Below are 22,067 nucleotides of genomic sequence, written 5' to 3'. Positions count from 1 at the left end.
TGTAAAATATCTCACAATGTCACAACTTTTCTGACTTACTGTATGTCTGCGGTTGCAAGCAATAATCTACTTAGTTAGAAATCATGATTTCGAGCAAAATCACTTATGTGTTTATTGCGCTAATATGTTAGACCAGATTGTTTTCACAAGTATCAATAAGTTTTAGGAAAATATCGTCTGGGAGCTAAAGATTTCATGTCAGAATACATTTTTGTTCGTAAAATAAGGCATCAAATAGATATTAGCTCTTTCGACTTAGATTAATTTAAGTTTTAGCGGGTGTCCGCTATGAGACACCCTCAAGCTCATAATCCATTGTGATACCGCATGGGGAAATTGTCCTGATCTCCCTAAAACCAGTGAACACTTATCAAATTTTTAAAAGATTTCTGTTTACACGGTGCTGAAATCTTCCAACTCATTAACAAATTGTCTACCCATAACCGAAATCTACATACTTAAGTGGTTATTGCTTGTAGCCACAGACATACAGCTGAACAAAGTAAACTTTTACCGCTGTGAGTAACTATGGTAAGTCCCATTAGGAACTTACCTAACCGTTGAACTTCTTTTCAAACCAATTTGGTGAAAGTTAGCTCAAGCTTCATGAGGGTTCTGATATTAAGAGAGTTAAACGTTGAAACTACTGGCTGTTACAGCTGTATAAGAAAACAAAATATTGTAATAGACCACTACCCACAGAAAAACTAATCCGCGGTCTTCATAAATCTTCAAAACTTCTATGGCTTTGCTCAACAAGCGAAATCCAAACAGTCAGTTTTGTAATTATTGGCCGCTCTATAAATTTTCACCTTACGATGTACTGCCACTATAAATCGTCTTAAATTGCATTTACTAATTTACTAATGCACACCTCTTTTCGCACTGTTGCAGGTTCCGTGCTGGCCAATCACCATGAAATGCTTTCCCTTAGTCCCTCCGACCATTCTCTGGTGCGATATACCAACGATTCGCTGATAGTCCAATGCCGCAGTTCAACGTCGGAGGCGCAGCTGGTGTGGAAGTCGCCGAAAGGTGAAATAGTAAAGGAGCACAAAGGACGCATACACATCGAGCAAAGTGCACCAGGTAAGGGGAAGTGTGAACAATTATACTTTAATAGCGCACACACACATGCATGTGGCATTCTGCACTTACGCAGGTGTCAGCAACATTGGGCATTGCGCTGCATACCTTTGCACGTGTGTGGCAGTTTAAATGAAGTGGTGTCGCATTTGTACACCCATTATACGATGTTGTTTACATAAATCATTGCTAATTTTCTTTCGTATACATACCCGATGCTGCACCTATATCGATGGCCAACCAACAAATTTACGCACACTCACAAATATTTGCTAACCGGCGCTCACTTGATGTCTACGAGTCTACTTGGCACAGAACAATTGAAAATTGTTTTCCTACACATTTCGCTGGGCGACAAGGGGAAGTGGACATGCGAGGATGCCTATGGTGACAGAGCGGAGAAGTCTTTCGAGCTCATTGTATATCGTAAGTAGCTAAACTAAATCCTTACGGAAATCACGAAAAGTGAAAAGCGTAAAAATAAAAAAAAAATTCTGAACTTATTTTGGTATCTAAAGCGGAAAACATTGATGAGGCGCCTCATTAAAGTTTTTAGTTTTTTTTTTTTTGGTTCTATTTATTTGTTACGGGTTTCTTCAATATTATTTCTTTTGTTCTATCTTCACTTAGAAAAAATTGCTTTTACCGAGAATTTCACTATGCTTACGGGGAAGGAAGGCAAGGATGCGTTCATACGATGCGAAGTGAAGGGAGAACCGCAACCAAATGTCACCTGGCATTACAATGGACAGCCAATTAGTGTTGAGAGTAAGTCAAACTAGTGATGTGATTGTATATGTTTGAATGTATGAATGCTTAAGTACGAGTGAATATTTTGCTTTATTTGATATATGGTTGGTTAAGTTTTCCTTAAATGGAAAAATGCACAGTGAGAAATATGCGTTAAAGTTGTGTTAATTTATTTAAAATATTTATAATCTAGAAAATTAAAGTTTCTTACAGACAACACCACACGAAAAAATTATAAGATCGACTAAATTTCTAATATTTTACATATTTATCAGCTCAGCAACATTTATGTTTTTAATATTTAAACTTTTAATGATAAATGTTTTTAAAGTATCCATAAATGAGCCCACATTTCACGCAACTTAAATTAATTATTAAGAAAACTAAAATCTACAGAACGACCAAAGATACGACCAATGTCATTATATCTGAAGTAAACAAATAGAATTCTTGGGGTTAGTTTATAATTTGGAGCTTAGTAATTTGTGTTGGATCCTCATTTGATTATAACTTGTTAAAATCGTCGAGGTATCGATTTGATTAAGTATTTTATAATATTTTGATAAATGTTTGACCATTCGACATTAATCACACTTCTAAGGGCTTTAGAACTATTAAACTGTCTTCCATTTTTGAAACCCGATTGAGAAAGTATTGCCCAAACATTTTCGATTGGATTAAGATCAGGGCTGCAGGCAGGCCATTCTAAAATTGGTATTTTTTTCGCTGTCAAAAACTTGTTTCTTGCTTTGGTAAAATGGGAAATCCCATATTGGGAAATCCACTGCTCATCGAAATTATCACCAAAAAAGATAACAAGTGCTTCGCCTAGAAATTCTAAATAATTTATACTATTCATTTTTGTGGATATGAAACATATAGGCGTTTTGCCTTTGGCACTAATGACTGACTGCCTCAACCATAACAGATCCCACTCGAAATCATGAGCAATTCTCTTCTCCTTTTATCATGCAGAAATAAACTCGAGGGTTTGAAAGCAGGAAAAAAAGACCGTTAATTGCATTTTATCACAATCACGCAGGTTTAAGCATGAATTAATTACCTGTTATACACCTACGAAAGGTGTATAGAAAAGGCGTTAGAATATAAAGAGTATGCTCTAGGAGTATTTCTAAATATATCAGGGGTCTTTAACAACGTGACGAAAGATGCTATATTAAATAGCATAGAGTCACTTAATGTGCAACCCGCGGTTTATCTATGGATAAATCAGCTACTAGCCTGCAGGAAGATAATTGCGGAATGGAACTATACAAGTGTTACCAAACATGCATGCAGAGGCACTCCGCAAGGGGTGGCAAATGAAATGCTTATGAAATTTAATGGAGTCGCACCAAAACTAGTGGCATATGCAAGCGACATAGCTATAGTAGTTACGGGAAAGTATGATATTTTGGCATCATCAGTAACGGGATGAACAACATTCAATGGACATTTTGCGGAATTCTATGGGCAAACGTGGGAAAGACGGGCATGATACTTTTTACTAGGAAGTATAAGCTCCTGGCGGAGAACCTTCCGAAGCTAGGCAACAACAAACTACATCTCAAATATCATGCGAAGTACCTCGGGGTAATACTGAACAATAAATGACTGTGGAAGCACAATGTTGAAGAAAGAGCGAAAAAGGCTAGTAATGCGCTGCACGCTTGCAAAAGAGTGCTGGGCGTTATTTGGGGTCTATCTCTCTCATTGCTGCATTGGTGCTACGCGGCAATAGTCAGACCGACATTGCTGTGTGGGGCCCTGGTATGGTGGACTGCAACAAGAAAATCGACATATTTAATGCCATTGGAAAGCATTCAGCGACTTGCTACCCTGAGCATAACAGAAGCAATAAAATCCACTCCTCAATAATTAATATTTACATGGACAGTCAAGTGGCAATAAAAGCAATAAAGTCATATTATATCAAGTCCAAAAATGTTCAACGGTATAGGGAGGCCATAGGAAGGCTAGCTGCAAACAGAAGGCTGCACATCTAATGGGTAACGGGTCACAAATGCATCGCAGGAAACGAAATAGTAGATGAGATAGCTAAAAGTGCTGCTGACCTACGTTTTGAATAAGAAAACAATACACAAAAACCGCTAAATATAATATACAACGAAGTGGACGACTGGATTAAAAAGCAAGCGGAAGCTAGGTGGACTAATGACAAAAAATGACTCAGTTCGTACGTACGCTCTCGCGGACTGGTGAACTATCATAGGTATGCTGATAGGTCACAGTCTATTGGTAACAAGATAGGGATTGCTAGCAACGACAAATGCAGGAAGTGCAGCGAGAATATAAAGGAAACTGTAGAGCATCTTCTGTGTTTTTTCTCGGCATTATCAAAAACGCGCTCGAAATGCCGGGGAGCCACAGTTTGGAGGTCTGATGGATATCTCAAAAATAGATCCTTCTGCGCTACTTAGGTTTGCTAAAAGCGTTGATATCCTACGTGATGTCTACTTAAAATCTTAATAAAGGTCAGTATCCATCTGATATCACTTGCACACATCAGTGCTTCCCAATTGAGCGTTGTTACCATTTCTTACGCCACCTTACTCAATGTGGTTGTGAAAATACTTTACGTTGCCTCTGTTTTTAATAAAAAGTAGTTTTATCCAATTAACTATTGGCGATAGCGATGACTTATCAAAATTTCAAATGTTTAAAAATTAATGTTTGAAGGCTCGAAACTTGACTTAAGAAATGAGGAACTTTCAATGCTAATGATTGAACGGTATTTTTTGAGGTCGAGATCGTAAAAACAAATAGTTGACGCTGTCGACAATTCTTATATTTAAGCTAACGTCATTTATAAGTATATATGTGAGAATTCAGGTTTCATTGGTATTCTTCTGGTAGCTGTAAAAATTATAGGAATTTTTTACCACTGGAATTGCTAGAATGAATTTGGAAAAAGAGCACATACAATAAGCTTAATTTAATCGTAGTCGTATTAAGACTTGGAATAGTGTTTCCAATATCTCCTATTAGTTTCTATCCAGACTCATAATTGCTACGCATATCGATAAACTGAAGTTGCTGATCTTTGAGAGCAGAGTTCTGCGGTAAAGGCGAATAACGGAAGCGCTACAATCATGAACTCGAAAAACTATACACGCACCCGACAGTAATAAGTATGATACAATAATGAACAACAGACTGAGATGGGTAGGTCACATCTTACGGGCTAATACTTAATGCCTACCCCAACAAATATTCTAAAGTGCTACAGAGAAAACACGGGCCACCCGCCGTTCAGATGACGGTATAGATGAAAAAGCAGATTTTTTCGGATCTCGTTAATGGAGGATGCAGGCATGAAATCGAGACAATTGCTTATGCTATTGACATATGCTGACCCGCCCAGGATTATCTAGCCAACAATGATGATGACCAACAGATTTTATCTACTACAGAAGTAGTAGATTGAGCACCTGCTGACCGGCCCAAATTCTTCCGAAGTATACATCGTTTATTATAGGCAGATCCGTAGGTAGTGGTTCAGAATCCATTCTTAAAAGGTTATCAAATAACCGACATATACCAAACTATTATTAGTATCATATATTGCGTTTGGAATGAGGTGTATACTCTTTCTTTCGTCGGATACTTTGTTTACAAGCGCCAGTAATCAATTAAGTCATGTTCAAGTGTAGTAATGTTATTACATAATATCTTCGACCCATTTCTTTCCTGCTTCTCACTTACAATAGCGATCATGACAGAGTACGGATCCATACCTTAGTGCTCTGTGGCACCGCGAGGAAAACAAACAAGAACCAATCGACAGTTAGTGTCGACATAAAAAAACATATATATACATACTATATATATATTATATATAAATAGTATCATAGATGTATCCTAAGGTTCCAAGTTGGAACAAAGGGCTACGAGATTCCTCCATTATGATCGGTTGTACGCCAAAGCTTTCATTTCGCTCCAGGTCTAGTTACAGAGCAGATTTCCAGATCTAAAAGTCGTCTCCAGGTATTTGCAAGTCTTCCTCGTCTACGGCTACCATAAGAGTTCCAGTCATGGCAATTCTTGTTAAATTCGCGCTTGATATGAAGTTATATATTTTCAAGATTCCCGTCAAGCAACAATTGATGAAGACTTGCAGTGCATTATTGCAAATTTCGCAACTATACAGCAGGCAAGATTTCAGATATTAATTGATGATTTTCAATTTCATGTTTTTCGAAATATGTGAAAAATTCCAAATTGGCTGAAGCGAAGCTGATGCTTTTTCTATGCGATTTTTTACGTCTGTACTTAAATCGTCTGATGCCGACGTAATGCTGTTCAGATAGCAAAAAAGTTGTACATCTTCCAATTCGTGTCCAGCAATTAAAAATTTGGGCAAATTTCGCGTATAAATGCGCACAGCCTTTGTTTTGGGATGTTAAACTTTAAGCCGGCTTTCGGTGCTACTTCTTCCACTGCTTGCAGTTTAGATGCCATATTCGAGTAAGTTTGGCTTAGCAGGCAGATATCGTCCGCGAAGTCAAGGTCCATTAATTGGCCCCTGCAGACTGCAGGTGATGTAGTATTTTTATAGGTATTATGACGTCTTGAGGCGAAATAATAGAGGTGAGAAAACACAACCCTGACATAAGCCTGTCAGTACCCTTAAAATGTCACCCAAGCGTCCTTAATGCATTATCCGGTAGCCTGATTTAGGATACAGTTCTTCTACGCAGTTGATGAGTTTCTGTGAGACTTCCTTGTACTCAAGAGTATTACGAATTGCGACATGATGACGTATTGTCGACAAAAAATACATAGAACGCAGTAAAAGATGCTGTATTTCTGTTATAATACTCTCAACACTTAGAAACATAATTGGATTCCCCCCCCTAACATTAACTACAAAGTGAGATATCCGTTCCATTCTATAATGAGCCATAATATTCTATAAGCAAATTTTGTTGGAACTTATTAGAAGTGAGGGTCTCTCAGACGCATACTCGATGGCATGGTAAAGTATGGTACAAAACAAACCAGCCTCTATGGGGAAATTTTTGTGTCTTGAGTACAGACCAAATATAGTATGCTCCATTGCAGGGGCGAACCCCGTAAAGTATATCTCACGTATGTGCAAACCATCGAATTATCCATGGCATCTATAGCTTAATCGTTTGGTCTAACCTCACTTCAGAAGCACGTTACCTGGACTAAAATCTGGAGAGGGCTTAGTAATACTCGTGCAATAATAACCTACTGAAGACCAAAACTGCGAGATTTGCATACACAAAATATTTTAGTAATGGAAACCAAATGTTGCCAAAATTTAAAAAAAGAAGATACGTGAACAATACTTCCACGAAAGCTTAGAGTTATTCAAGAAACATAATCAAAAGGCTAAGACTGAGGCTTAAAGCCATTTCGTGTTACCTAAATTAGATCTAGTTAGTTTTGCAAACCTATAAAAAAACAGTTGTACCTATTTCTGTGAGGAAATAGCTGAGGCTTTTTAATTTCTTACCTTTTTCGGAAATATCATCGGTTTTTTCACATGGCTACATCGGCAAATCAAACATTTTGTAAAGATATAAAAATTATTGCGCCATCTTCTAAATTTGATTTTCCAACCCAGCATTGTCCCACCATGAAACTTTGAGATATTACTAAGCATATGTTTTGGCTTTTAATGACAAAAATTCGTAAAACTTTAAGGCGTGTTTTTCAAATATGGCAAAAAAAAAAATTTCCGAAAAATGTTCAACACAAAATTAATATTACTTCCAACAACGATTTTTTCAATAAGTGTATTTTATCATAAGTAATTTAAAATATTATAACTTATTAAAATTATAAAAAATAATCCAAAATAGCTCACTTTAAAAAGCTCTATGCCAAAATTTTCAACAACAGCTAAATCTCAAAATTAATATTTTTTTTAATTTGTTCAGTTTACTTCGTATTATACTCAAGCACACATTCAAACTGACATGGGGCCGCTTAATTAATAATTATGAAAATATGGTCTACAAAATTTCAAAAATAACACGAAATCAATTAAACTTTTTGAAGAAAACTATTTTTGCTTAACACAACTAAAATGATCTCAAAAAAATTTGCGCATCGTTCAAAAAAGCAAATGAACTTCACACTTCCTCCACAATTCAATTATATTTTATTTTCGGTGTGCACTTTTTCTTTGATTATAACGGTAAATGTTATATGGATAAAACCCACAAAAACATTTCATCTAATACATGTCCTAAGTATACACGTAATCTATGGAAAAGAAAAACAAAAGAAAAAAGCTCAAATTGTATTGTATTCTTTTTTTCTACTTTTATCAGCATTTACTGGCAACTCAACGAAATTCCAGATTCTGGCTGACGGATTACAGGTTCGCAATGTAACTCAGAACGACACCGGCGAATATACGTGCCGCGCCTACCAAGTGAACACCATCGCATCGGACATGCAGGAGCGCACCATTTTGATGAAAATCGAACGTGAGTAGGATGTTTACTGCCTGTGCAATACGAACATACACATACATACATACATACACACACAAGCATACACCTACGAATACTGCCATAAGCCATACTGACTTCCTTCCTTTGCCAGCGTCCACAGTGGAGTGGAAGCAATTTTCATTTGAGCTCATGTGCCGCATTGTGAGTGTGAGCTGCTGCTTCCTCTGCTGGTGCTACTCACTGATCACAGCTCACTACCGCATTCTTCTCTTCCTCTGTCGCTTGTGTTCACTTTGCTATCTGCTATAGTTTCCTTACAGAGCGCAATTTTTGGCTATTTCCGTCAACGGATGCACATTTCTAAGCCCAATGGCCAAAAATTTCAAATTGTATTTATTTGTTATTTTTTCGTGGGCTTATTTTTTATGCCTTTTTATTTGCCTTGGAATGCGAAACAAATAAGCTATTGAAAAAAATATACTTTGTAAATTGCATTGAATTTTTGTTCAATAAATATTTCATGGCTTTTGTTTATATATTCGTAAGTATGTACATATATGTGTTTGTATTTTTAGTGTTCAAATTTCGGCTTTTCCACCTCTTGGCTTACGTTTTTTTTTTGCTTTGTTTGCCTGTGTTTGCGCATTCCTTCCATTCAATTCATTCAGGTATCCTGATTGTGTTTTCGTGCCGGACACAAATAAACCCTCACACATACGCAGATTCATAGTTCTACCTAGAGTAGTTTGCTGACGAAGAGATTAAATTGAGAAAAACTCCCACACCAGCTGCAATTTATGATGGGGTTTTTTTTTTGAGGTGAAGGCATTATGGCTTTTGGACTAAAAATCGGGCATCAGATTTTTGACTTATGCGCGCTGCTTCTATTTCGTCACGCATATTTTTACGGCTTTAGGTTTGAATTCGCTTAATGTTCTCGAAAACCTGCTAATACCTTCAGGTCACGTGACGACGAGTATCGAAAACGTATTTTTAATAGATTTTTCTGGCTTTGTTCCCATCTTTCCAGGCCACAGAGCTAACTTTAATGGTCGTTGCATTTAATGAGTTTTTAGTGTTTCTTAAGCGATTTAGAATTCGTTTTCTATTTTTAGGTTGAATTTGATTGGTCGTGTTTTCGAGAATTTCTGACTGTTCACTGCACTAGTGTGCAGGTGGGTGTTCAAATATTTTTTTTTAAATATTGGTTAATACTAAGAAAGCTCATTTCAGGGAGTTAAATGAGTATAATCGAGAAAAATTATTTTTTATAGTACTCAGAATCCAGAAAGGCATTCCAACATCATTGAATGATGATTAATTATTTTTTAAGGTACACAAAATTATGGAAAAGGTACTTACTGAAGCGAATCTATGCGCTCAATATAAATAAATGCTCTTTTATGTTACATATTTCACTACTTTTTCAGAAATCCAAAAATATAAGTGCGGAATTTGGTGCAATTAGTGACAGCGTATTGAGACTGAGTGCTGGTTTAGATATGAAAAATCATAAATTATTTATGGATAACCTCTTTACATCAATGCGTATCATAAAACACCTGCTGACAAGAGGTATATACGTCGTGGGAACTATTAGAAAAAACAGAGTACCTGGTGAGGCTTCAACAAAGCTCATTTCTGAAAAGATTCTACAAAAATGAAAAGAGGTTCGGTTTCTATAGTTATCGGATAACATATCAATTCTAAGATGGAATGATAATAATGTCATCCACACCATATCAACATATGCTGGTGCAGAACCTCAAGATTATATTCAGAGGTGGAATCGTAAAACTAAAGAATATATAACAATAACCAGGCCTTTTGCCGTAAGCGAATATAACAAGTTCATGGTTGGTGTTGATATGTCTGACCGTATGGTGGCACACTATCCCCACTCTTTGAAAAACAAAAAGTTTGATCACAGGATTGCCTTTCAATTTCTCAATATATCAATTACTAATTCATGGATTCTTTTCAACTATGACAAAAAAAAAAGGATGTCTCTTCTAGAATACAAAGCCTCACTGACGAACGCACTAATACAGATAGGTGAACGTAACAAAAAACGAGGTAGACCCTGTACAATCCCTAAATCCTCTATAAAGTCCAAAAGTAGGATTAAAGTTATTAGACTAGATTCTATAGGACACTCTCCCTTAAAAGTTGAGCATAAAAACCCCCCGCGATTTCATGATAAAAATTGTACGAGACGAACTCGCTATACAGGTATATGTGAAAAGTGAATCCGTATGCCCTGAGTCCATGAAATCTTTCCATTCATAGATGAACTCTACGCTAAATGGCCACATATGTGGACATATATTTTTTTTTTTTTTGTAAAAATTACTATTTTCTATTTATTACTTATCTTACTGAATTATTATAAATGTAAGCTGAATAACTCGTAATAAAATGAAAAATAAAATTAACGTTTTTTCACTTTATAAAATTCGTCCCTGAAGAGGTTAAAGGATGAAGAAAGACAGGTGTAATGGAAATTCATTGCTCATCTGCGAACTTCCCATTCCTTATCCTTTTCCGCTAAACAAGAAGCACACAGTGGATCCCCGATAAGACATATGCTGACCATATGTCGTCCCCACGCCAGCTGGATTGTGCCCATTAATTAGTCTGCATTTTCATATCAATAGGTTCTCTAATCCATAATAATTTTTTTACTAAATTCAGTCAAATCAATCTTGAAGTCTTTCTATTTAGGCTGAAAGGGCATAGTTCAGTTAACTAATTGACCATGACCATTTTTCTTTGCCCCCTTTGGGGTGTTTACCAGAGCTTTGTGGCATCCATCTTGATGTTTCTCCACAAATAGAGGGACCTAAAGTTATGAGCCGACTCCGAACGGGAAAAGTTTTATAAGAAGCTTTTAGACGGCAGAAATACGCGCAGAGGTTTGTTATTGCCTGCCAAGTGGCGACCGCTATTACAAAAATCGATTTCTATCATTTTGTTGTCTCGTGCACGGAGATTCAAACCTGTGCACTTCCGAATGGTAGTCACGCACCAATCTATTCGGCTACGACAGCTGCCATAACAAAGGATTTTCTTCTACAATGCTTTGCAATCACTCCATTCCCCTACATTTAGAGCGTGCTTTTTTAATTTTTCCATTGTATCCAAAAATGCAACGACTCTATGTTGATGACACCAAACAAAGAATCACGAAATTTTGTAGGAGTATAGAGATAGCGATTATGAATAATTTACTATAATAACGAATAATTTTCATCTTCGAGATGTTGTCTAGTTTTATAGATACTGGTGAGCTCAGTTGCTTTGTGTTAGTGAAAAATGAATTTTGAAAAAAGTGGAGCCAAGAAGTGCCAAGAGATTTGGTAACTCCTAGGACACTCAGGCTAAAAAGCCTGAGCGCTTCAACTTTTGAACTTTTTTGAATAAAAAACAAACGGTTTGACTTTTTTAACTATTTTTCTTTTTATTATCGTGTTTGAACATATACATTTAAGTATGAAATTCGATTTCTTTTGCATGACCACCGCGTGCACGTTTGACGAAGTCCAATCGTTGAACCCAATTTTCGACCACTCTTTTGCATAAATCGGCCGAAATTCCAGCAATTTCGCGTTCAATATTGGCTCTGAGCTCACAAATCGTCGCCGGCTTGTTACTGTAGACCAATGACTTCACATAACCCCAAAACGGGACGGCTTGTTAAATGGACCGTAAAATGACCGTAATGCTCTTAAAGTAGCGGCAACAGAACGATTATTTTCATAAAAAATTTGCACGATTTGCAATCGTTGCTCAAGTGTGTAGCGTTCCATGATGAATACTAATGAAGTTTACAAATGACAAGCGAAAAATAAAAAATATTGCGTCGTTCGCCCTCCCTATCGGAAAAAATTTGAAGCGCACCTATTGAATAACCCTATATTTAAGCTCTAGAAACTAAATGGGTGGGTAGTCAGGGAGGAAAGGAGAGAAGTAATGACAAGAAAGGTATAGGATAGAATAGAGACATAGAAATGGCTAGACCTGTGAGAATTTTCGAACCCAAAACTCGTAGCCTTGCTCTAGCAAATGCAGGACAGTCCCATAGAAAATGCTCAGCAATTCCTTTATAAATTCCATCATTGAAGTGAGAATCTGGAAAGGCCCCAAAATGCGCTTACATAGCAATTATGACCTCATAATTTGATTAAAAACGCTTTCCACGCATGAATTTTTATAGGTCTGGAGAATACGGTGAATGCTCTGGTTGGATCTTTTTTTCAGGATTTTTTCCTTCAGCTGCTTAAAAGGTTAAAACAATATTCAGAATTTATTGTTTTACCAGTTTGCAAGTAATCCACAAATAAAATTCATTTCGCATCCCAAAATATATAATGCTCACACCTTCTTGAGAGATTTCTGGACACGAACTCGTCTCGGCGCCGAAGAACCAGGTTCACACCACTGTTTAGCCTGCTGTTTTGATTTAGAATCATGGTGATACTGCCAAGTCTCATCCATAGTGATAAATCGATGCATGAAATCAACTGTGTCCTTTCGAAAACGCTCTAAATGTTACTGAGAAAGTCGCACTCGAATGTGTTTTTGTTCCATTGATAGCGAATGGGGGCACATTGTGCACACAGCTTGGTGAAACCCAATACTTCAGCCAAAATATTGTTTACACTGCCCAATAAGATGCCTAAATCTCTTTCAGTCACTTGTCGATTTTCCAATACGATATCCTGTATTTTTTCCACGATTTCTGGTGTTTTTGCCATTACTCAATGGCCTACAAACAAAGAATGAATTAACAGATTGAAATGAAACTTCACATTCGTTTATACGAAGAGTTTAGCAGAATATAAAAAAAAATGGCTAGTAGTACCTTTCAAACACAGCATGTCACATACACATGATGACGCCACCAGAATTTGTTCTCTTCCAAAAGGTCTGATTGCTTTTGCTTCTGATATCCTTGGCTAGCCGCAGATCTTACTTCAATTCATGGTTTAGGTATCTGATAGCTTTGTCCTATGAATGAAGAGTTCTTTGGTTTAATTGCGTTAAAAACAAAAGATTTTGATATTTGGAAATTTTATGTGGCCAATACTCAAATATTTATTATGAATTTCCTATTCTGTTACTTTTCAAATATATTTCAATTAGAGCCCAAAATGTCATTAAGAAACTTAACACTTTCCATTTATTTTAGAGAATTTTAATTAAAACTCTTTCACTCTATGCATTCGTACTTGAAACTTTTGCATTGTGCATTGTTTAATTTTATATGTGCAATATATCAATGTAACTTTAAATTAAATTTCCTTTAGAAAATCTCTGTTATATTCACACATTATTTGAAATTTTTGGCTTTGTATTTTGAATCCGACTTTCAGAAGCAAATTTCGAAATGTCCACTTGTTTATCACTATTATTAAAATCTATTGAGTGTCTGCAGTATAAAATCTGTTGAAGCATAAAAACTCAAAAGTTTCAACAAAGCAAAACTTTTACGTAAATTATATGAAGCTACTGCAATGATCGTTTATTATTAAGGGTCTCTACTAAGCCTTCTACAGCCTTCTAAATATTTGTGGGAAAGTAAATGAAATAAATTGGTATTGGTATTGTGTTGTCTTTGTATTGGTTTTGCAAGATGGCATGTTATTATGTGAATGTGTGTATAAATAGGTGCAGATGTGCATGATTCGTCGAAAGCTACTTCAATAATAAACAAAACCTACCTGACTTCCTGTGTTTATAAGTACTGCAGGCAAAATGTTTTTGTCTTGTAATGGGTGAATATTTTGTTTTTATTAACTTATCACACGACATTTAGGGTTTATAAATAATATCGATCAAAGCGCTACATCGCCAGACTAATCCTTTGGTCCAATCCCATCGTAACACCCATTCCACTATAATCGATCTTATCTCTCTAAGAATGCGTCGAATGGTGTATTTCAAGTCGAAAATCATAACTTGAAGTGTTCCTTCTAAAATGAGTCAAATCACATAGACGACAACTTTAAATAAATAAATAAATAATTGGCGCTCACACCTCTGTTAGGTGTTTGACCGAGAATCTCCTCCCAATTGTGGTGTGCCTTTTAATGTTGCTCCACAAATGGAGGGACCTACAGTTTTAAATCGTCTCCAAAAAGGGATATATTTTTTATGAGCAGCCTTATCCTAGCCTAGCAGAAATATACTCGGAGGTTTGACATTGTCCGCCGAGCGGCGACCGCTATTATTGTAGAAAAAATGTTCGAATCTACGTACTCTGAATGGTAATCACACACCAAACCATTCGGCTACGGCGGCCGCTGATAAATCAATCAAACTTTTGTTTGAGATAAATTGAGTACCAAACTCCAACCTAATAAAGTGGGGGTTCCACTCACTGTATAGCATATTGTACTATTTTTTAGAATCATTTACTTCTCAAACGATTGGTGTTGAAATGAGTTAGCAAAATTTTGAGTCCCTTTTTCTAGTTCGCGGTGTTGGAATTTTGTATGGCGGCAACTTTGCCAGCACTCAGGCAATATTGTACTTAAGTCCTAGAATCTTAACAGTCTGTCGAAGAAAGAAAGTGTTGTTCGGCTATTATCAAAAATTTGCCATTTAAGTCTAGTGAAAGTCGAACAGCGACAGAGAAAATTATCTGTAATTTACTCATCATACGCATAAGATGTGCTACATATTGAATCTGCAATTAAGTCTATGGTGACAATATGTCGTCCCCACGGATTGTGCCCTGTAATTAGTCCTACGAGGGATCTATCAGCTCACTACTTCAATGACTGAGAAAGAATTTCGTTACAACCTAGTGAGGCCTTTCCAGGAAACACTTGGTTGCTTTGAAGATGACAGTACTACACCGACAATCCTTATGAGTTTTATTATTAAAAACTCGAATATACGCAACAGTTCTCCCCATGTTTTGCTTTAATGCTGGTTCCCGTCCAATTGGACGTTCCGAAAACCCGCAGTTCGTTAATTTATCAGACAACTCGTTGCCTTGAACAACACAGTGTCCCGATATTCAAAAAAGGTCGAGCTCATTCCACTTTGCAACATTCCTAGACTATTTTTGAAGAGTAGTCCTCAGTATTAATGGCAACATTGGTCCCATTTTCAGGCTTAACGAAAGTTTGACCAAAGGTTCTTCAAGTTTACAAACCACAAAAAAAGTGGTATGTAATGAAGACACATGTAGCGGCCGTCGTAGCCAAGCGGGTTGGTTCGAATCTGCGTCATTGAAATACCGAAATGAGAGATAAAAGTTTTTTCTAAAAACGGTCGCCCCACGGCAGGCAAGTGTATTTCTGACATAAAAAAGCTCCTCATAAAAACCCATCTGCCGTTCGGAGGTGGCGTAATGTAGGTCCCTTCATTTTTAGAAAAACATGAAGACGCACAACAAAAATAGAACCCTATTATAAGTAAATACTTATCTGTGAGCATATAGGCCAATCGATTTTAACGAGTTTTATGATTATCTATACCATAAAATGAACAAGATACAGAGTAGAACGCGAATTCCGTAAATAAAGGTCGATGATTTTTTACCGTCGGAAGTTTTTAGAACAACCGTTATCACTAATGGGAATTTTGAATAAATATTCAAACTATTTTCTTTGATTTTCGTAACTGTAATGTGAACGCAAACCATTAAATTATTTTCTCATCTTACGTCTGGCAAAATTGGCTATATTTTCTGTTGTTGCTTTCGTTAGTTTTTGTTATGTGGTACACAATTTTCACACTACTTCAAAAACTTTGTACAGAGAATATTGTTAAGTTTAATTGACGTTGAAGGTGTATTTATGGAAAGTACGTTTACACTTTTATTTTTCGCTCCTTATTCTATGGTTAGGCAGCTGACTTGATGTTGTGTGTTTGGCTTCAACGACGAACTTTTCGATTTTCAATTTCATGCGCAAATGATTTTCGAATGCTTCTGGTGGTACTTACATACGTATGGAGTAGTGACGACTACCTAATGAAAAAAAATGTATATATACAAATTTGTAGTAGCTTGCAAAATGTTCGGTAGTTGTGAAATTGATTTATGTAAAATGTTAGGAAAAACTAAATTATTGACAGGCAAATGAAGTCGAAGTTAATCAACACTCATATCAGAATTTGTTTTCAGTGAAACACATTTCATATTGCTAGTTTTAAATTGAAATTGATTTTTATATTGATTCAAAAATGTTTCCTTACACCCACGACTTGGGAGTATTCCAGACCTTCCGCCATCGGAGAGCTCTGTGATTTCTTAAGCCCATGCATTTTATCGAAAAAGTAAAAGTCGCTCGGTTTTAAGCCCTGCATATATAGCTATTTATTTATTTACTTTAAATATAATTAAAAATACTTATATTACTAATACAAAATAAATAGCAGCAGCTATCTGATATGTAGGGTATTGTTAACACAGTTTCAAAATTGGTGAATTATCGATAACCAAGCGTGAACATCAAACTAACTGAACACGAGATATACAATGGTCTATAAGTGGCGGATACCTTAGCCGATTGAATTTGTGCATCGCAGCTATTCTACTAGCCTAAAATCGAGGCTCATTGTGGAGGACACAACACGTGAAATTATAGGAACAAAACATATTTTCTTCTTCGGGTATACTTGGGCCATAAAAAAACTTTTCATAAAAAGCATCTATAGGTACAATTCGGAGTTGACGAAAAATGTCTCGAATGTGTAGGATAACAACAAAACGTACACAAGTGGAGCTAAAGGTCGTCCAATTAAACAAATAAATAAATAATTTGCGCGTACACTTCTGTTAGGTATTTGGCCAAGCTCCTCCTTCTATTTGTGGCGTGCGTCTTGATGTTGTTCCACAGTTTTAAGCCGACTCCGAACGGCAAATGGTTTTTATGAGAAGTTTTTTCATGGTAGAAATATAGTCGGAGGTTTGCCATTGCCTACCGAGGGGGACCATTATTAGAAAAACTATTTTTATTATTTGATGTTCATGCACGAACTTATGCACTCCCCAATTGCAGTCACGCTCCATCCCATTCGGCTGCGGCAGCTCCTCCAATTACCTAATAAATATAAAACTACGAGTATCATAAAAATAATTGCTTACAACGCACGTTAACGCAAATGATCGGTTTTGCTGTGCAATAATGAAAGTGCCGTTTTACTTCTGTTGTTGTTTGCTTTGTAATTAGAAATACTTCTAAACAAAGGTGAGTGGATTCTATTTTCACTTAATTTTTCGTAAAAATTTGTTTGTGAGTTTAGCAGTGCTTTTCTTAAGGCATCCTATAGGTATAGAAAAAAAACCAAATGTTTCAAATATGGCGAAAAGAACGTTCACAAAAAGGTAAATTTGATGCCGTTTTTAATCATGTTCTTAGAAAAATTAAGGACATTAATATTTCTGATGAAATAAAGAAGGATTTAATGCAAAAACTACATTTTTTTACCATAAAATTAACGCAAAAGTGGAAAAAATGCCACAGATAGATGATCGTTTTTAGAAATTAAAATCATGTCTGGCTAAATTCGGAGTTTAAGTTGGTGGTAAATAGTCTTCCCAAGAAACCAAATAATAGCATTGTTGGTCGTGCGCCTGTTCCATTCAGGGAAAAATTAGAATTTGGCAAAAGAAAAGAATCCGCAGACCTTTCAACTGAGAAAGCTGATACTAATCCTCCTGTTCGTGCAGCAGCAACATCGGCTCGTAAGCAAGAAGATACCGATTTGGATGCAATCCTCAAAGAAAGTGCGGAAAGCCCAACAAGGCCATTAAAAATGCGGAAGATGTGTATTCAAGCTACCAAATCGCCAATTAAACTTTCTGCAGATGAGGCTTCTGCTTCTTGAAAATGATTTTTCAAAAGAGCAGTACAACGCAATACGCTAGGAAAATAAGTTAAGAAACTGCGACATTTATCCACACTATTCTAAAATTCTTCTTCTTCTTAATTGGCGCGATAACCGCTTTCGCGATTTTGGCCGAGTTTAACAAAGCGTGCCAGTCGTTTCTTTCTCGCGCTAACCGGCGCCAATTGGACACACCAAGTGAAGTCAAGTCCTTCTCCACCTGATCTTTCCAACGCAGAGAAGACCTTCCTCTTCCTCTGCTACCACCAGCTGGTACCGCATCGAATACTTTCAGAACCGGAGCGGTTGTATCCATTCGGACCACATGACCCTTAGAAACAGTAACAACGCAAACAGAAGATGAAGTCAAGAAAATGTTCAACTCTTATGTGTTGGGAGGATAGCCGATGCCGCAACTCTCGTTCTGCCTCAAATATCTCAAAAAGCATTCTTTGGTTTCGTGGATGAAATTAATGGTAAAACTTGTACGCTTTATTTCCAATGAAAGGTTTGTTATATGCTTTATTTCTTAAATTGATATTAGCATACAGTGTGGTTCCACTGAATAGGAAAATTATCTTCGGGAAACATTTTTATACTTGGTCGAACGAGATGAAACAGTAACTTGTATAAATAAACATCAGGCTATTAAAAACGCTTTCTTAAAATATAATACCCCATTACCGTCATCTGCACCATAGAACGGCTCTTCGCTGGGATTGTAAATCGGTCCATCAGGTAAAAACTCAGCGATGCAAATTTCGAAATACTTGATTTAAGAAAAGCGAATGGTGATTAAGAAATAGAAAATACTTATGCATGTTTCAAATGCAAATCGAATTATATTACCAGTATTTTTACTGGGAATTTTTTTCCAGTAGTCAGTAAAAAAATATTTTTTCTGCAATTCAGAAATTAGTAAAAGTTTACTGGTAATGCAAATTAAATTTCCGTGATTGATTCGGTGAAATATAAATTCTCACAATTAAAACTGTTTTCCCATTGCTCAATCTGGTTCCGCATGCACATATTTCTCCCACTTTAGAGAGCTGAACAGACAGTGATTCTAGTTGCTGTGCATTCAGATCTATCTGTGGAGTTACAATACGAGCACCGTCATTTTGATTGTGGTATATTGCAACGCCGCCTGTAATTGCGGTAAATATTTAAAAATGAAAATATTTACGAATACAAAAATACGGACGTAATACAGCACACGCGGTTGCTATTATGAGCGTCGTAACGCGTATATTACACAGACGTACTAACATACACACAAACATTCGTAGGACGCTTGGTCTAAGCAAGTATTAGGTAGTGTAGTATAGGTATACATAATGCCTTCTCGCTCACCGTGGCTCCGTAATACGCAGGCGCGCACACATACGTACTAGCATACATACAAACATACATACGTATGACGCTTGAACTAAACACCAAAGCAAGTAATAGGCAGTGTAGTATACATACTACAATACTCACTATACTAGCGTGGCTCAGCAGTACGCAGCCACACACATATACGTATATCAACATATAACGCTTCGTAGTGTCGCTTTTTCGTTTCATCGAGTCTCAAATCACTCCCAACGATTCTAAAGAAGTTTTCACTTCAAATTTCCAAATGCTGGTGTACTTATGTACTGAGTGCCTTCAAAATACAGCTTTGCTCATCACTGGTTTAAGGTAATAGGATACTGTTCCTGTGGGTACTGCTTATTCTTCATGAGCCGACGCAGTTAATTTTAATTAATTTTCTTGGAAACAAAGCATTCTCACTGTTACATTTCTGTAAGGCACGCTTCTATTGAAACCTGCTGAACTGTGGTTTTAGAGCGTGTTTGTGTAGCACAGCATTCTTATTGTGTTCCTACGCGGTTTACGTGTATAGTCACTAGCCGGTTAATCACAGCAGCAGCCTACAGCCTCACCAACCAATACACTGTCATATTTCAACACTCAAGCGGCCACTTCCTACGCAATCGCTAGACGTCAATTTCCATTTGCATTTCCATTTCCATGCTATCAAAATTTCATCAGCTTCAACAACCAAAAGCCGACAGTCTCTTATACACTATAGCAACACACAAACTCACAAACACACATATGCACGTAGTATGTAGTACAATAGTGGTATACGAGTTTATACAATAACAACGTCTCTTTCGCATTGTTGCAGATAAGCCATTCTGGATGCACAGCCATCATATTTCACCGCAGTACGTCTACGTCAACGGAAGCGTGACCATACCGTGCCAGGCAATCGCCGAGCCGCCAGCGAATTTTACTTGGCACAAGAATAGTAGCAAGAAACGTCTGCGCAACGACAAACACTATAGCTTCGAGACGGATTACTATGCATCCAATTTGACGATTCAAGCGCGTGACGATAACGTATTCGACACGTATCGCTGCCTCGCGGAGAACAACCTAGGCACTATTGAACGTAGCACAATACTGGAACGGGGCGAAAAACCACCACCACCAAGCGTTTTGCAGTTACGCGGCTTCAATTCGAACACCTTCGATGTGGATGTCGGTTCGGTGCGCACCTCGCCGGTGCGTCAATTGATGGATGTGAAAGGCTTTCGCATTGAGTATATGACGGAATATGAATTCAAATCGGATGCGGGCAAATGGACGAATGCCAAACGCAAGGATTTTCCATTCGAAGACGGTAAGTGCATGCGAGTATAATGGAAAGGCATGAAATATGCTAGGCGAGGTGAGAGGGAAGAGGCAAAACCAAAAATGAACATAAATGCAACCCTATGATAACTAAAAGTGGATGAAAGGCTGCGGAAAAAAGTGTGAGGTTAAAAAATGAGGTGCTAAGTGAGTACGGAAATTATCGCTGAATTACACTATGTACCTTATTTTAACCGAGGCGATTACAAATCTGTGCATGTTACTCTCACCACTTCCACCACTGCATACAATGTACTTTTCCCATCTATTCATTTGCAGGTGCAACCTTCCTTATCAATTATCTGGAAGCTGATACAACCTATTTGATGCGCGCTGCCAGCAAAAATCTCGCTGGCCTCAGCGATTGGACAAAAGTAGCAAAATTCCGTACACTCTCCAATGAGCCGCCATCCTCGTCAACGCACCTAGAGCACTTGAGTGCCACACAGTTGTTGTGCATATCGCTGGCGGCGTTGTTGTTGTCCAAGGAGTTGTCGTTTGGCTTTCAACCAGTGGCCAGTATAACGAAATTACGTCGTGCTGCAGCCGTGCGTTGGTGAAGTGAAAACGCGTTCGTGGATTCTACAAGTAGTAGTTTGTAGGTACTGATAGTTTAACAGCGAAGCGCAGGTGAGGTAGACTAGGAAGGGGTTTCATGATGTGCAGGGAAAAAATATAAAGAATTGTGAACAATTATTAATTAGAACTAAGGATTAAAGGCTTCGAGATGTTTAATTTAATTTAAGCGAAATAACAACAACATCAAGTAGAAAAATGTTAATTTTTAAATACATATTTATATAATGCAAAGCTGTAAAATTTATAAAAAAACTAGTTTTCAAAGTTATTATACATACTTGTATTTCCATATAACTAATTTTTTTAAGCATTTGAGCGAAGTTTAAGGTGCTTCTCTTGAATTCTGAATTTTGCGTTTCCACCGTAAGATCTTTTGAGTCCAATTGAATTCGCCTTACTATACTTATAAATTTACATATACGAGTATATATACACACTACCGTTGATGATAATTAATTTTTTGAATAACCAGTGCATCTCTAGGTTATAGTTAACTCGGATGCGCTGAAATCAGTAGTGTTAGTCGACTTTAAAGGTAGGGTCACTTAAACGATTTCTTACAAATTAAATTGTTTTTTCGTTTATTTCTTTCACAAAGCTTAAGCGCTTACATATGTAAGTACAAATCCTTGATGGCTTTACAAATAAATTTAACAATCCATT

The 22,067-nt window shown here is 36.9% G+C and overlaps 1 protein-coding gene across 1 annotated transcript; it reads left to right on the top strand.

Moving 5' to 3' along the window:
- Window positions 1-901: 901 nt before the first annotated feature.
- LOC129249137 (hemicentin-1) lies at window positions 902-21,629 on the top strand. Its single transcript, XM_054888790.1, has 6 exons — window positions 902-1,089; window positions 1,402-1,512; window positions 1,717-1,854; window positions 8,166-8,324; window positions 20,317-20,814; window positions 21,105-21,629. Exons 1-6 carry the CDS (start codon window positions 921-923, stop codon window positions 21,383-21,385), a joined length of 1,356 nt encoding a protein of 451 aa, XP_054744765.1. The 5' UTR covers window positions 902-920; the 3' UTR covers window positions 21,386-21,629.
- The last annotated feature ends 438 nt before the right edge of the window (window positions 21,630-22,067 follow it).

This window comes from Anastrepha obliqua, chromosome 5, assembly GCF_027943255.1.
Source record: "Anastrepha obliqua isolate idAnaObli1 chromosome 5, idAnaObli1_1.0, whole genome shotgun sequence".
Classification (NCBI taxonomy): Eukaryota; Metazoa; Arthropoda; class Insecta; order Diptera; family Tephritidae; genus Anastrepha; species Anastrepha obliqua.
This window is presented reverse-complemented; position numbering and strand designations above follow the sequence as displayed.